Source organism: Gopherus flavomarginatus, chromosome 1 (assembly GCF_025201925.1).
Source record: "Gopherus flavomarginatus isolate rGopFla2 chromosome 1, rGopFla2.mat.asm, whole genome shotgun sequence".
NCBI lineage: Eukaryota > Metazoa > Chordata > Testudines > Testudinidae > Gopherus > Gopherus flavomarginatus.
The window spans coordinates 3,868,093-3,883,597 of NC_066617.1; the positions used below are offsets into that span (position 1 = coordinate 3,868,093).

The 15,505-nt window shown below is 46.9% G+C and overlaps 1 protein-coding gene across 8 annotated transcripts in view; it reads right to left on the reverse strand.

Moving 5' to 3' along the window:
* Positions 1-6,677: 6,677 nt before the first annotated feature.
* The window catches only part of LOC127032899 (claw keratin-like), a 196,501-nt gene continuing 187,673 nt past the window's right edge, over positions 6,678-15,505 (reverse strand). For all 8 annotated transcript variants that reach the window (XM_050920530.1, XM_050920539.1, XM_050920505.1 and 5 more), the window contains one exon: positions 6,678-7,160. In XM_050920530.1, the coding sequence (XP_050776487.1) occupies positions 6,678-7,139 (462 nt within the window). In that variant the 5' untranslated portion in view covers positions 7,140-7,160. The remainder of the gene's footprint in view (positions 7,161-15,505) is intronic.

Consider the following 15,505-nt stretch of genomic DNA (forward strand, 5'->3'; position numbering starts at 1 on the left):
CAGGCCAGGGCTTTATAAAGCTGCGCACAAGCGACCAGGGAGCTTAGCAAACAGGAGCTGCTAACAGGGAGTTTTGCAAGGGAGTTTGGAAGGGGAGTAGGAAGGGAGGGGGGGTCCCTTGTCGGTCTCATCTGTGACCCATTGCTCCCCTGAACCTATAAATCTTTCTGTTTACAGCAGAGCAGAGTGGACAGGGAGCTATAGACGGGAATTTGAGAGAGTTTGACCGAGGGAGGCTTACAATGGTGAGGAGGACCCGCAACACCTGTGCCAGCACTGCTTCTGTCTCCTCCACCTGTGCCTGTAGCCAGACAGAGCACCAAAGCATGGATGCTTTTACCCAGATTCTGGTGTGGGCTTGCAAAGACTGTAATTTGCAATTTCCACTTACTGATATCCAGGCTGGGGGTGGCATCCAATGTGAAAGGTGCCTACTGGTGGAATCTCTCAGGCTGCAGGTGGGAGAGCTACAGGAGGAGGTGGCTAGGCTGAGGAACATCCATATCCATGAGCAATTCCTGGACAGTATCCATGTGGAGACAGCTGACGGTGCTGTCCCAGTTGACAGGACTACTGACACACCAGTGGAGGAGGAGGTGCCTCAGGGTGTATCTGACACACCAGTGGAGGAGGAGGCTCAGGATGGACACAGCCAGCTGGTTACTTCTAGCAGCAGGCAGTGCTACACCGCTGCTGCGAACCCTCCTGCTGTGGTAAAAGATAACCGTTATGCTCTTCTTGATACAGGAGAGAAGGAATCACCCCCAACAGTTAAGGAGGTGAAGCCTCGTACCCCTAAGGCTGGGAGGTCTGCTGCCACCACTGATAAGAAACATAGGGTAGTGGTGGTTGGAGACTCTCTGCTGAGGGGGACGGAGACACCCATCTGTCGCCCTGACCGTTCATCCCGGGAGGTATGCTGCCTGCCAGGGGCCTGTATCCGAGATGTTACAGAGGCATTGTCGAGGATTATCCGGCCTTCTGACTACTACCCCATGCTACTCATCCATGTGGGCACAAATGATACTGCGAGGTGTGACACTGAGCAGATCAAGAGTGACTACAGGGCTCTGGGAGTACGGGTTAAGGAGTTTGGAGCGCAGGTGGTATTCTCTTCGATTCTTCCTGTTGAAGGTAGGGGTCCGGGCAGAGACAGATGCATCGTGGAGGTGAATGCCTGGCTGCGAGGATGGTGTCGCCAGGAGGGCTTTGGCTTCCTCGACCACGGGATGCTATTCGAGGAAGGACTGCTAGGAACAGATGGCGTTCACCTTTCGAAGAGGGGAAAGGCCTTATTTGCGCACAGACTGGCTAACCTAGTAAGGAGGGCTTTAAACTAGGTTCGACGGGGACAGGTGAGCAAAGCCCACAAGTAAGTGGGGAACAAGACCTGGGAGATGGGTTGGAAACAGGAGGGAGCACGGGCTATAATGGCAGAGAGGAAGGAGGGTCAGGGCAAAGCTGGGAGGCAGGATCAAACCAGTATCTTAGATGCCTTTATACAAATGCAAGAAGTATGGGTAATAAGCAGGAAGAACTGGAAGTGCTAATAAATAAATACAACTATGACATTGTTGGCATTACTGAAACTTGGTGGGATAATACACACGACTGGAATGTTGGTGTGGATGGGTATAGTTTGCTCAGGAAGGATAGACAGGGGAAAAAGGGAGGAGGTGTTGCCTTATATATTAAAAATGTACACACTTGGACTGAGGTGGAGATGGATATAGGAGACGGAAGTGTGGAGAGTCTCTGGGTTAGGCTAAAAGGGGTAAAAAACACAGGTGATGTCGTGCTGGGAGTCTACTACAGGCCACCTAATCAGGCGGAAGAGGTGGATGAGGCTTTCTTCAAACAACTAACAAAATCATCCAAAGCCCAAGATTTGGTGGTGATGGGGGACTTCAACTATCCAGATATATGTTGGGAAAATAACACTGCAGGGCACAGACTATCCAATAAGTTCCTGGACTGCATTGCAGACAACTTTTTATTTCAGAAAGTTGAAAAAGCTACTAGGGGGGAAGCTGTTCTAGACTTGATTTTAACAAATAGGGAGGAACTTGTTGAGAATTTGAAAATAGAAGGAAGCTTGGGTGAAAGTGATCATGAAATCATAGAGTTTGCAATTCTAAGGAAGGGTAGAAGGGAGTACAGCAGAATAGAGACAATGGATTTCAGGAAGGCGGATTTTGGTAAGCTCAGAGAGCTGATAGGTAAGGTCCCATGGGAATTAAGACTGAGGGGAAAAACAACTGAGGAAAGTTGGCAGTTTTTCAAAGGGACACTATTAAGGGCCCAAAAGCAAGTTATTCCGATGGTTAGGAAAGCTAGAAAATGTGGCAAAAGACCACCTTGGCTTACCCTTGAGATCTTGCGTGACCTACAAAATAAAAAGGCGTCATATAAAAAATGGAAACTAGGTCAGATCACGAAGGATGAATATAGGCAAATAACACAGGAATGCAGAGGCAAGATTAGAAAAGCAAAGGCACAAAATGAACTCAAACTAGCTATGGGAATAAATGGAAACAAGAAGACTTTTTATCAATACATTAGAAGCAAGAGGAAGACTAAGGACAGGGTAGGCCCACTGCTCAATGAGGAGGGGGAAACAGTAACGGGAGACTTGGAAATGGCAGAGATGCTTAATGACTTCTTTGTTTCAGTCTTCACTGAGAAGTCTGAAGGAATGTCTAGTATAGTGAATGCTTATGGGAAGGGGGTAGGTTTAGAAGAGAAAATAAGAAAAGAGCAAGTAAAAAATCACTTAGAAAAGTTAGATGCCTGCAAGTCACCAGGGCCTGATGAAATGCATCCTAGAATACTCAAGGAGTTAATAGAAGAGGTATCTGAGCCTCTAGCTATTATCTTTGGGAAATCATGGGAGACGGGGGAGATTCCAGAAGACTGGAAAGGGGCAAATATAGTGCCCATCTATAAAAAGGGAAATAAAAACAACCCAGGAAACTACAGACCAGTTAGTTTAACTTCTGTGCCAGGGAAGATAATGGAGCAGGTAATCAAAGAAATCATCTGCAAACACTTGGAAGGTAGTAAGGTGATAGGGAATAGCCAGCATGGATTTGTAAAGAACAAATCGTGTCAAACTAATCTGATAGCATTCTTTGATAGGATAACGAGCCTTGTGGATAAGGGAGAAGCGGTGGATGTGATATACCTAGACTTTAGTAAGGCATTTGATATGGTCTCACATGATATTCTTATAGATAAACTAGGAAAGTACAATTTAGATGGGGCTACTATAAGGTGGGTGCATAACTGGCTGGATAACCGTACTCAGAGAGTAGTTGTTAATGGCTCCCAATCCTGCTGGAAAGGTATAACAAGTGGGGTTCCGCAGGGGTCTGTTTTGAGACCGGTTCTGTTCAATATCTTCATCAACGATTTAGATGTTGGCATAGAAAGTACGCTTATTAAGTTTGCGGACGATACCAAACTGGGAGGGATTGCAACTGCTTTGGAGGACAGGGTCAAAATTCAAAATGATCTGGACAAATTGGAGAAATGGTCTGAGGTAAACAGGATGAAGTTCAATAAAGATAAATGCAAAGTGCTCCACCTAGGAAGGAACAATCAGTTTCACACATACAGAATGAGAAGAGACTGTCTAGGAAGGAGTATGGTAGAAAGAGATCTAGGGGTCATAGTAGACCACAAGCTTAATATGAGTCAACAGTGTGATACTGTTGCAAAAAAAGCAAACGTGATTCTGGGATGCATTAACAGGTGTGTTGTAAACAAGACATGAGAAGTCATTCTTCCGCTTTACTCTGCGCTGGTTAGGCCTCAACTGGAGTATTGTGTCCAGTTCTGGGCACCGCATTTCAAGAAAGATGTGGAGAAATTGGAGAGGGTCCAGAGAAGAGCAACAAGAATGATTAAAGGTCTTGAGAACATGACCTATGAAGGAAGGCTGAAGGAATTGGGCTTGTTTAGTTTGGAAAAGAGGGGACTGAGAGGGGACATGATAGCAGTTTTCAGGTATCTAAAAGGTATCTCAGGAGGAGGGAGAAAACTTGTTCACCTTAGCCTCCAATGATAGAACAAGAAGCAATGGGCTTAAACTGCAGCAAGGGAGATTTAGGTTGGACATTAGGAAAAAGTTCCTAACTGTCAGGGTAGTTAAACACTGGAACAGATTGCCTAGGGAAGTTGTGGAATCTCCATCTCTGGAGATATTTAAGAGTAGGTTAGATAAATGTCTATCAGGGATGGTCTAGACAGTATTTGTTCCTGCCATGAGGGCAGGGGACTGGACTCGATGACCTCTTGAGGTCCCTTCCAGTCCTTGAGTCTATGAGATAGGACAGACTTTTCTCCTGGGCTGAGTGTGTGGTTGGATAGATTGACGATATCGCTGGGTGGGTTAAGGGTTGTGGCCCCATGAGGCAGGTAGGAGTTTAGACAGCTTACCGTCCTTTTTCCTTTGTAGAGAGGTGAAGTGAGTAATGTAGAGCTCCTGTCTTATTTTAGTGAAGTCCGTTTGTATGGAAGTTTGGTTATTTATGAGAGTCTCCAGGTTGGAGAGCTATTTTTTGATGTTTTCCTGTTTGCTGTATAGGATGCTGATCAGGTAGTTCCTCAGTTTCTTTGACAGAGTATGGTATAATCTCTCACTGTGGTCTGTGTAGTATGTAGATAGCAGTGGATTTTTTACTTTTAGTCCATTTGGTATGATGTCCATCCGTTTGCATTTGGAAAGGAAGATGATTCATAGACTCTAGGACTGGAAGGGACCTAGAGAGGTCATCGAGTTCAGTCCCCTGCCCTCATGGCAGGACCAAATACTGTCTAGACCATATCTGTCTATATTTGTGCAAGTTTCTTCATGAGGTTGATGGATTTCCACTCCATACGGCTAAATGCAGTGCCTTGCATGGTGTCAAGTATCAGAGGGGTAACCGTGTTAGTCTGGATCTGTAAAAGCAGCAAAGAGTCCTGTGGCACCTTATAGACTAACAGACGTTTTGGAGCATGAGCTTTCATGGGTGAATACTCACTTAGTTGGATACATGTAGTGGAAATTTCCAGGGGCAGGTATATGTATGTGTAAGCAGAGTCAGGATGAGCTCTACCCTGCCATCTGGTGGTGAATTATGGCGAGTGTGGAAAAGAATTTCAGAGGCTGATCGTGTTTGCATAGGCACATCCACCCTGCCTAGCATAGCCCATGGCAGCCTAAAATGGTTACTTTCACAGCTGTGGGATCCCCAACTTTGTTATTGGGACAGGAGGAATAAAGCGTTGTCACCCTGATTAAGTAAATGAGGAACTACAAAACTGTTTTATGATAAAGGGTTTCATTATCAACTAAATAGCACTTGCTAGACAAGGGACATGGGTTCCAAAACCCAGTGAATTGAGAGAGGCTGAGGACAGGTGTCTGTACCTGGTGGTGTAGGCTCCTTGTGTGAGCCAGAAGCACCAGTCCACCTATTCCTCTCTCCACTGTGGAATATCAGAGTTGATTTTTGATTCCCTTAAGAATCTAGATACAGGTTACTGAGCTGAACTCACTTTGGGCTAATGGTGCACTAGCACTGGGGCTCCCCTACTGTGAGCTGAAATCACTAAGAACTGAAATCACTAAAGAGCTGGAATTGCTGAGCTGAGAGCACTGAGTACTGTGCTAACTAGTGGGGGAGCCTGAAGCTATACTGTGGAGAAAGGCAGCTGGCAGAGCGGAGTGGAGCAGTTGTGGAGCCATGGAGTGAGTGGAGCCGAGCAGTTTGCAGGGATGGCTGGAGCAGATCACAGGACAGCTGGTGGAGCAGAGCAGCTGGCGGAGCAGAGCCGAGCAGTTTGTGAGGACGGCTGGAGGAGCAGAGTGGAGTGGCTGGTAGAGTGGAGCAGTTCGTGGTGAAGGCGGAAGCAGAACCCCACGGAGAGGCAGGGCAGTTGGCCCCGGACCTCATAAGGTGCCCCCTTCTATCTAGGCTGGGGGAGGGGGATCTCTGCAGGTAGACTCTCTAACTCTGGGGCTGCACTGACCCAGGACAGAGACTTTTGGGTTGCGGGACTTTTGGGACTGTGGGTGATCTTTGGGTTGCTGGACTCTAGGGACATTTGAGGTATTGGATTTTGGAGTCTTGGGGTGATTTGGGGGTTGCTGGACTCAAGAGCCCAGGGAAAAGGACACGGCCCAATTTCCTGGGGTGGGTCTTTGCTCACGGTTTGGTCTATGAACTCAGTACATACTGATGGAAAGGACAAAACATGTGGTATCTAATTCTCCTTGACAGCAAGGTCTCTTTTTCCCCTTGCAAAGGGACGTAAGGCAATAATGAATATAAATGATGCCTATCTTAAGGCCCCTGTTTCCTTCACACTGCAGGGTCAGTGTAAACAGCCTGCGTGTAATTCAGAATAAGTCCACATGTGAATGAAAGCATCAGCACACGGGTGGGAAAGCCTTGGCAGAAAGAGTCATAAAGCGTAACGTTAGAAATGCAGCATGGCTGTCAGACCAAGGTGCTGAGCAGACACAGCTCCCACTGAGTTCAGCTGGAGCCCTGATTGCCCACACATCTGAAAGCCATGCCCAAAATGTCAGGGGTGAATATGTGTCTTGCTGTTCATTTCCTGATTTTTCCTTCATCCACGGGTGTTCCTGATGGGTTTAGCATGTCCCACAGTATCCACCAAGATACCTACGGCCATATCCCCGTATCCCTATAATCCTCCGTAACCATAAAGGACTGGTAACCGCAGTGTCCCCCATAGCCCAATAATCCCCCATAACTGTAAAGACCCAGGTAACCACAGTATCCCCCATGGCCCAATAATCCTCTGTAACTGTAAAGGCCCCTGTAACCACCTAATCTCCCTAAACCATACAATGCTCCGTAATGGCCTCCATAGCCGTACAATCCCCCCAAACCAAATGAGCCCCTGAAACTGGCTCCAACCACAGGTGCTCCTATGGCTGCCACTTCACTCTGCTGAGGGAAATTGCTGAGAATTGGTCCAGGGAGGGTCACAACAACCGCTGAAGGTCTGATCACCACTTTAGAGTCAGGGCACTGCCTAACGCATGGCTCGTTGGAGCTGCCAGTAACTGGACTAGGCCGGGCCACCCCGCATTCTGGATACCACAGGCTGGAGAAAGTCATCTTTCTGGGATGGAGGTAAACCTGCAACACACAACAGGGGCTAGAGTAAAAGAAGATACAAGTGCTGGTGGAGGAAACGTTTCAAAACTCGGTTAGAATTGTAGTGAGGTCTACATGGGGCCAAGAGAGAGAGGAGGATTGGACTTAGTCTCTATGTGTGTGGCCATGTATGCATTCCTGTTTCCTGTTTCTATGCCTCTTGTCCACTTGCACTAAACTTTCCTCCCAGCTGGCCCCTTTGAGCCCCTCTCAATGACTTTGTCTGAAAAACACCAACTGGAATAAGTGTAACTATTTCTGTCTTGGACACCTGGGATTCTTGGTCCATTTTAGACATTTCTCAAAGAGAACATGGCTGGGCTCATGGTAAACACATCCTTTCCTTTGAGGATTTAATGTCTGCATGCAAACACGTTGTGTCAAGTATCAGGGTGTGACTCTTTGGTTTTCCAAACCTTGGGAGTCACCAAAACTTGCTGATGAATAAACAGAAACATAGGAATTGCTTGATTAGGTCACACCATTTGTCAGCTTAATCCATTGTTGTGTCTCCAACAGTGAAGAGTAACAGCTGCTTCAGAGTAAAGTAGAAAACCACTGAATTGGTCCTTTCTGGACTAACCTAAGAATTTTTTTTCCTAATCCAGCAAAGTAAAAAATGGCTAAATGACTTTCATAAGTTTCTGAAAAGATTTAAATGCCCTAATTCTTCTTCCAGTTAATAGGAAATATTTTTCTGAATTGCATATGTTGCTCTTAAAGTCCCTCCTTTATCTTCAGATTATGAATCTACCAGTGCCTGCAACTGAATCAGTACTCAAGATAGTTGTGGAAGAACACCCTGATCCTGGATAAAAATAACAGCGAATAAATTCAAAATGCCATTTTTAATGAAAAGAGGCCCGACTGTGATATCTCTGTTGTTAGAAAGAGATTGAGTGGAATTGGACTTACCCAGTTCACGGAGGAGATGAAGTCTGGAGAAGTGTTTAGAAGAGTGCTGAGTGGTGAGCACTTTTATACAGTTTCTAGGACTGAGTGGAGGATCTGCGATGCTGTTTGTGGAGGAGGTCCTAATTAGTTACCAAACAAATTTGACTGCCTTCATAATCTTCCTTTGTATGGAGCTGTTTTTGTCAGCGTTGGTGATTATTGGGCTAATCACAGCTTCAGGGGGCATGACATGCACGTTGCACTCTTCAGCTGTCTTTCATCTTAAAATTGTACGGGCCAACTGCATTTCTTGTGTCATTCCAATGACTTTATTGTGGCTGTAATGAGAATGAATGTTAAGGTGATTGTGAACGGCATCAGTAGCAAAAGTGAGTGTCATGAAAGGAATCCAGATTGGTCCTTTCAATTCATGCTGGTCATGATTAGGGACATTGGGCAGTTCATTCTAAAAGTGCTAGGAAGCAGGGATCCATTTTTCTCCATTCTCACCACCTCCATTCTCAACAGGTCAGATCCAATTTCCTTTGAAATCAGTGGGAATCATTCAATTGCCTCCAGTATGTATTTTATCAGGACTTTAAGTCTGAAATTCACCCTTTGGCAGAGGGCTAGTACAGTGCCTATAGACAACTTTAGTACAATTATAAAATTTCAAATTGGGTCTTAACGGGGTCTTAAGTAGCACATGGGCCTTTGTGATGGCCATCTGCCAAGGGGTGAATCTTACCACATGGTAAGTAAAACTTGACCTAACATTGGACATCCACTTGGGTCACCAATGCCTTCTCAAAGGGCTGCCTAGAGTAGATTTGCTCATGGGTCAAGGAGAGGGATGGCTCAGAGTCAAAGGAAGCAGTGCTCTTTTACAGAAAGGTTTTGAGTTAAGTTTTGAAACCTCTACTCTACCAGAAGCCATTTGTCCATCCTTGAGCAGCCAAGGAATTGAGGTCTTGTAAGACAATGCAGCTGACTGAGCCCACCAGGAAACCCAGGAGAGATTAAAATGACACATTCTTGGTGAAGGAGGAGATGGCTGTGGGAAGAGATTTGACAAAAAGTCTGACCAGCCATAGGGCATGTTGCAGAAAACATTCCTGCATGAACCAGAATGTTACTTAAAGTGCAAATCATATCTCCAAGGCTGGATTCCATAACCAGGGAAGAGGGCAGAAGTGTCTTGCTTTGATTGGTAATTTACAGCAAGAGAGCACCTTCATTTTCCAACTAAAAAATCCCTCCAAATGTAGTAGAGCCTTCGAAACTGGCTTTGATCACAGGTGCTCCTATGGTCCCAGTTGGCTCTGCTCAGGGCCGGCTTTAGGCCGAGTAGCCCGATTCCCCCGAATCGGGCCCCGCGCCTGAAGGGGCCCCGCGCTCGCTGTCTCCTGGAAGCAAAGTTCTGCGTCTCCCAGAAGCAGCAGCTGTTGTTGCTAGGCAACGAGAGATGCTGGCCGGCAGAGGGCTGAGCAGAGGCAGCCGCGTGGGTGTTGCAGGTCAGGAGGGGGAAAGGGGAGGGGGGAGAAGGCACAAGTGTTTTGCAGCCTTCCTTCCCCTCCCCTCCCCCCAGCACTCACCTGGAGGAGACGCTGAGGGAGCTTCTGGTCCGGTGGGAGACAGGACTCTCTGCAGTGGACCTCAGTCACCTGAGCAGCTGCTGGGGCTCCCAGCGGTGAGTGTGTGACCCTGTGATTCCCCATAGGTTTGTAATATTGGGTTGGTTTTGTGGTGTTGCTGTTTGAGGGTGAGTTTGTGCCTGCCTGTGTCTGTTTCAAAACTAAAGTTGGGATCATGTAATGTAACCCAGGAAAAAAGCCCCCAGCCGGTACTTAGTGCTGTGAACTCCAGGTAAGAGAGAGAGGGAGGTTTGGAGGAGGAAATCAAATACAGCAAGAGAGGAGAATGTGAAAGGTCTGCAACATGGCACGGCAGGCTGAGACTTTTATCTCCCCCCCCCCCACCCCATCGCAGAAGGGGAAACTGAGGCAAGGTATGATCTGATTCCCTCTCCAAATTATTTTGCAAAGGAAGGGGACTGGGGCTCCTATCCAAACCAGTTCCCTTCCCATCAACTCTGCTTTCCCTGCTGCAAGACCACTGCAGGGGCTGAATATTTCCATTAATCTATGGCTCCTTCATTTGCCCTGCAACAATAAAATAGACCAGCTTTTGTGGGGTGGCGAATAGCCCAGCTCAGCTTTCTAGCTTCCAGCAGCTCTAGGGCAGGGAAGGAAGGTGCTCTTGGTGCAGAATGGTCACAAAACAGGGGTGAATTTAGCGGGAGGTTGGGGGGGTCCGCTTGAAATCCCACCTGATGCAGCCACACAGAATCACTGGCAGTGCTGGGAGAGGCCAGGAGTGGAAGCAGGTGGCCTGGGGGTGAGGGGACATTGCCCTCAGTCCTGGGCTCTGGGATGGACTAGGCTGGGTGGTGGGTTCAGTCTAGTCTTCCAGCCTGTTGCTCTCACTGGAGTTTGTGGTTTTCATCTGGCTCCACCGAAAAGATCAAACAAGCCCAGTAGAAAAGGGGAGTGAGGCCACATCCAGACTACCCGCCGTATCGGCGGGTTAAAATCGATTGCTCGGGGATTGATATATCACGTCTAATCTAGACGCGATATATTGATCCCTGAGCGCGCTTATATCGATTCCGGAACTCCATCAACCCCAACAGAGTTCCGGAATCGACAGAGAGAGCCGCGAACATCGATCCCGCGCGGTGTGGACGGGTGAGTAATCACGTAGCTGAAGTTGCGTATCTAAGATCGATTTCCCCCCGTAGTGTGGACCAGCCCTGAGAGAGGTGAGAAGGAGTTTGTAAGGGGTTTAAGTGACCCATCAGCAAAAGAGTAAAGCCAGAGTTTGACTGGGTTTCCCCCCAGGCACCACTCCTGCAAACACTGGGGAAGGGGCAGCTCCATCCCCCACTGAGGCTATGGTGAGGGGCATCAGGGGAGGAAGGAAGCCACATGGCAGTCCCTTCCCCCCAGCACCCCCTCCAGCCCCCAAACTCTGTCCCAAAGCCTGCACCCACCCTTCCACACTCCCTCCCAGAGCCTGCACCCCTCCATCCTTCCTGCACCCCACCCCATGCCCCAGCCCTGAGCCTGCACCCAGCACCTAAATTCCATCTCACTCATCCCTGAGCAAAGCTCCTTGTTCTGGCTCCCAGCCCCTCTCCAAGGGTTGCAGCTGTCTGGAGGCGCCTGCCTTCCACATCTTCCTCATTCACACCTCATTCATTCAATAGGGCAATTGATTACAAAGTGGAGTAAAGATCTTATGCTACTTCTAGCAAAAAGACATTTTTCTTTTACCTTATATACTACCTTAGGGGCCCGCTATAACATATTACCAAGGTTCAATACAAAGTCATGTAAAAGTTATACAAAAATGCATAATGCAGAGATTTATCTACAACTGCATTGACTGCTGTGTGCAGTAATATAGTGACCCCTGGGTCCCTGAATGAGGCTATATACTCGGGGGGGGGGGCGGTGCAGCGGCAAGTCGGGGGCGAGTGGGTGGGCAAGCGGGTGGGCAAGCGGGTGGGCAAAGAGGCAAGCAGTGAGCCAGCAAGGATTCTAGGGGCGGGCATGGGGGTTTCTGGCAGGGGAGGGAGAAAGTGAAAGGAGGCGAGTGGAGAACTGACTAGGAAGGACGCAGCAAGTCAGTGGGGGAATAGGGGGTGAAGAGGGGTGTGATGGTGGGGCTAAGCGGGGAGGGGGTGGGTCCTATTTTACTGCTGTGATCTGGTCACCCTATGTGTTCCAGGTTTCAGAGTAGCAGCCGTGTTAGTCTATATCTGCAAAAAGAACAGGAGTAATTGTGGCACCTTAGAGACTAACAAAAATTTATTTCAACATAAGCTTTCATGGGGTACAGCCCACTTCTTCGGATGAATAGAATGGCATACTTCTTTTTGCCTATGTGTGCCGTTCCCCCCCCCAAAAACCTTCCTCTTTGGCCCACAGCTGTTTCGACAGGGTGGCGCTGAGGAAGGAGGGTTTGTTTCTGCAAGGCAGGCGGTGCTGGGGGGAAGGAGGGGGCATAAAATAAACATTATTGAATAAAATCAGTTATACAACTATCGAAACATAAATTTTCCTAATATGAAAGTGAAAATCTATAATTAATATTCTTTTAGAATGTGGTGACTTCTGTCAATATGGGCAAGAGATCAAGAGATATTGGTAGAAAGTACCCAAGTGGGAGTAAGAAAAGAACCATATACAATATGATGTAATGTATGTAATATATAATTTCGTTATGTATACAGTCATGGAAAGTAAATACATGGAAGAAATGAAAGGTGTTTTTTTTTTTTAAGTCATCCCTGCCGGGGCCCCATCGAAACTGTTCGAATTGGGCCCCGCACTTGCTAAAGCTGGCCCTGGTTCTGCTGAGGGAAATTGTGGAGAATTGGCCCTGGAAGGGTCAAAGAACCAGTGAGGGTGTGATCACCACTTTGGAGTCAGGGCACTGCCTAATGCACAGGTTGTTGAAGCTGATAGCAACCGGACTGGGTCCTTCTACCCTGTATGGTTTTCAAAATATGCCAAATTCAAAACTACATTTGAAAGAAAATGAAATAGCCTCAAATTGTGTGGCCTTAAATCATGAGCTGATTATGGGAATGACACGAGAGACTTTGGCCTCCATTTGTTTAAAGTGACTGTGTGACTCAGTGCAGAGGCATCTAATCCCAACAACAATTCATTAATTTTCTAAGAATTCAACCCTTTGCTTGTGTGAAACGCCAGTGAGAGTTTGTGAGGGGCTTTGAACTCTGGAGTCCTGAAGACGCTTAAGAACTTCCAGTCTTAACACCCTGACTCTCTCTGTTTGATAGGCCTAGAAAGAGAGACACATTGAGGTGAAGGTCACATGGGGAAAATTGCAGAAACAGAAATACAGTCTGATACTTCTGACTCCTCGTACCACAGGCTGAGCTCTAGGTTGATCCCTGTTACACTATGTTACAAGATGTTAGTATCATGTCTGATAACAAAATGTTTGTATCCAGAAGGGTTCAGGAGAAACAGCTTTGGCATGAGTAGTCCCAACTATTCGGGTTTAATTTTGACTCTGCTAATCGCTCCCTGTCTGACCTTCACCTGAATGTGCCTCCCTTTACCTCCATGGCAAAGAGGTACAATTGTAACTTTCAAGGTATATTGTTTGAGTCTTCCTGTGATCTAAGCATTTCAAAGCACTTCACAAACACTAATTAAATTATATACAGCTAAAAAGATGAATTACTAAAGTAGTAATAACTTTTTACTGGGATTAGATGTTCCAACACTTTAGATTCACTTTAAAAATGCATGTTAAGGTCTCAGGTGTCACTCCAGTGCTCAGTTTGTGATTCCAGCCTTTCAAATTGGGGCTTTTGGACTTTCATTCCATGTACCTTTGCATTTCCCTTTTCTATATATTTTAAAGGTAGGTACTGAACCAGTGTGAAAGGGAACAGTTCTATCAGCTTCCAATTGAAGGAACACACTTTATCTAGCCTGGCTTAGAGAAACCTTGTTGGGAATGTATCTCTCTGTGCATACTCGGCACCTCTACCCCCTGGGGCTCAGATCCAACATATAAGGAAACCAATGGGAAACGTCAGGTACTGCACTCCACCCATGAGCAGCCAAGAGAACTGGGTCCTGTGAGAGACTTCAACTAATAAAGGAAAGTAAGAAGTATAAGACTGACAGAGTTAAGCACAACTTCTTCAAAGGTCACATTGCTGTGGGATGAGACAGGGTTAATTGCAATTCCGACCAACCTAGGGAATTCTGCAAGACCCATCTCCCACACAAAGCTTTTCAGCCAGAATTAGAATGATATTTAAAGTGGAAAATACACCCCACCAGGATTTCTTCTAATCCAAGCAGCATTAAATACCTTCTCTCAGTTTTAAGGCACAGAACATCATTGAAGTCTATGGAGCTGTATGTGCTCAGTATCTGCCTCTTGAGCTTTGTAAAAGAGTGTTTGCTAAAGAAAGGGAAATGCAAAGCTTTATTGAATGAAAATCAAACAGCCCCAAATTCAGAAGCTAACATCAGAAACCTTAACATTTAATCCAACGTATTTTTTTTGCAGCTACATCAGCCTCAAAAGCATGGGCGGGGATTATCGGGGTGCAAAGAAGCAGCCCCTCCTGGCAGGCCCCACCTGTTGCTGCTGAGTAGCTGTTACCAAAGGCAGCGAGATGCACCACATTGGTATTTGCAGTGGCATTGCCAGCAGTGGTTGGCATCTTGTACCTTGCAACCTCCTTGGAGCTCCAGGCAGTGCCTCTGGAGATATGTGGGGCGAGTGTGCACAGCACATGAGCAGCTCTTGTCAGTGGAGATGGCTGTGGCACATGGTTGCCGGGCCTCTCCCCTGCTCTCGTCTGGATGGGAAACAGGGAGCCTTAGACTCTGCAGTCAGCCAGTGAGTTCCCAACCCACCCTCCTCAGGACAGGCTCTCAGTGAAGAGCTCTGGGAGGTAGAGACAGAGAGAAGGGTTTGTCAAAGGCCACCAAAAAAATTATTGTTAGAATCCTTGAATCCTAATCCATAATTTGGGGACATCTATTCCCACAAAAAAAAACCTGTTATTAAAATAATAGGACCCTGTGTGCACACACAACTTTAATGAGCCTGCAGTGCTTTGAAGTCCTTTGATTTGAGGTAGTCTGTGATCATCGAGCATAATATCACTATGAGATCTGGTTTATGTGGAGCTGGACAAGCACATTGAGGTGAAGGTTACACAGGGAGCAAGTGGTAGAGTCAGCAATAAAACCCGTCATAGTGATTTCTCATCCCACTGTTCCTGAGCTGCATTGGACAGTTCCCACTCAAGGCTTCTGAATATCCCACTGCAGCATCAGTGAAGTCAGTAGAATGCTCCCAGGAATGTAGGTGGCCCATACAGTTTTCAGTTATTTAATTAGCTGGTGGCAACAGCTGATTTCCTTTGTTTTCTTTCTCAGCTCTTCTCCCGTGTGTGTGTGTGTGTGTGTGTGTATGAAACAACTTGAAGGTACCCCACCAGAAGAAATTCCCAAGTGCGCCTTCCTGGGTTCTTTAAGGGGTTTTTGCACTTGGGTGGTGGCAGCATCTACCCATCCAAGTCAGAGGGCTGGTCTACACCGGGAGGGGATCGATCTAAGATACGCAACTTCAGCTACGAGAATAGCGTAGCTGAAGTCCAAGTATCTTAGATTGGTTTACCTCTCGTCCTCATGGCATGGGATCAACATCTGCGGCTCCCCCTGTCGACTCCGCTACCGCTGTTCGCACTGGTGGAGTTCCGGAGTCGATGGGAGTGCTTTCAGGGATCGATATATCGCGTCTAGATGAGACATATCACGTCTAGATGAGATGCGATATATCAATCCCCGAGAAATCGATCGCTACCC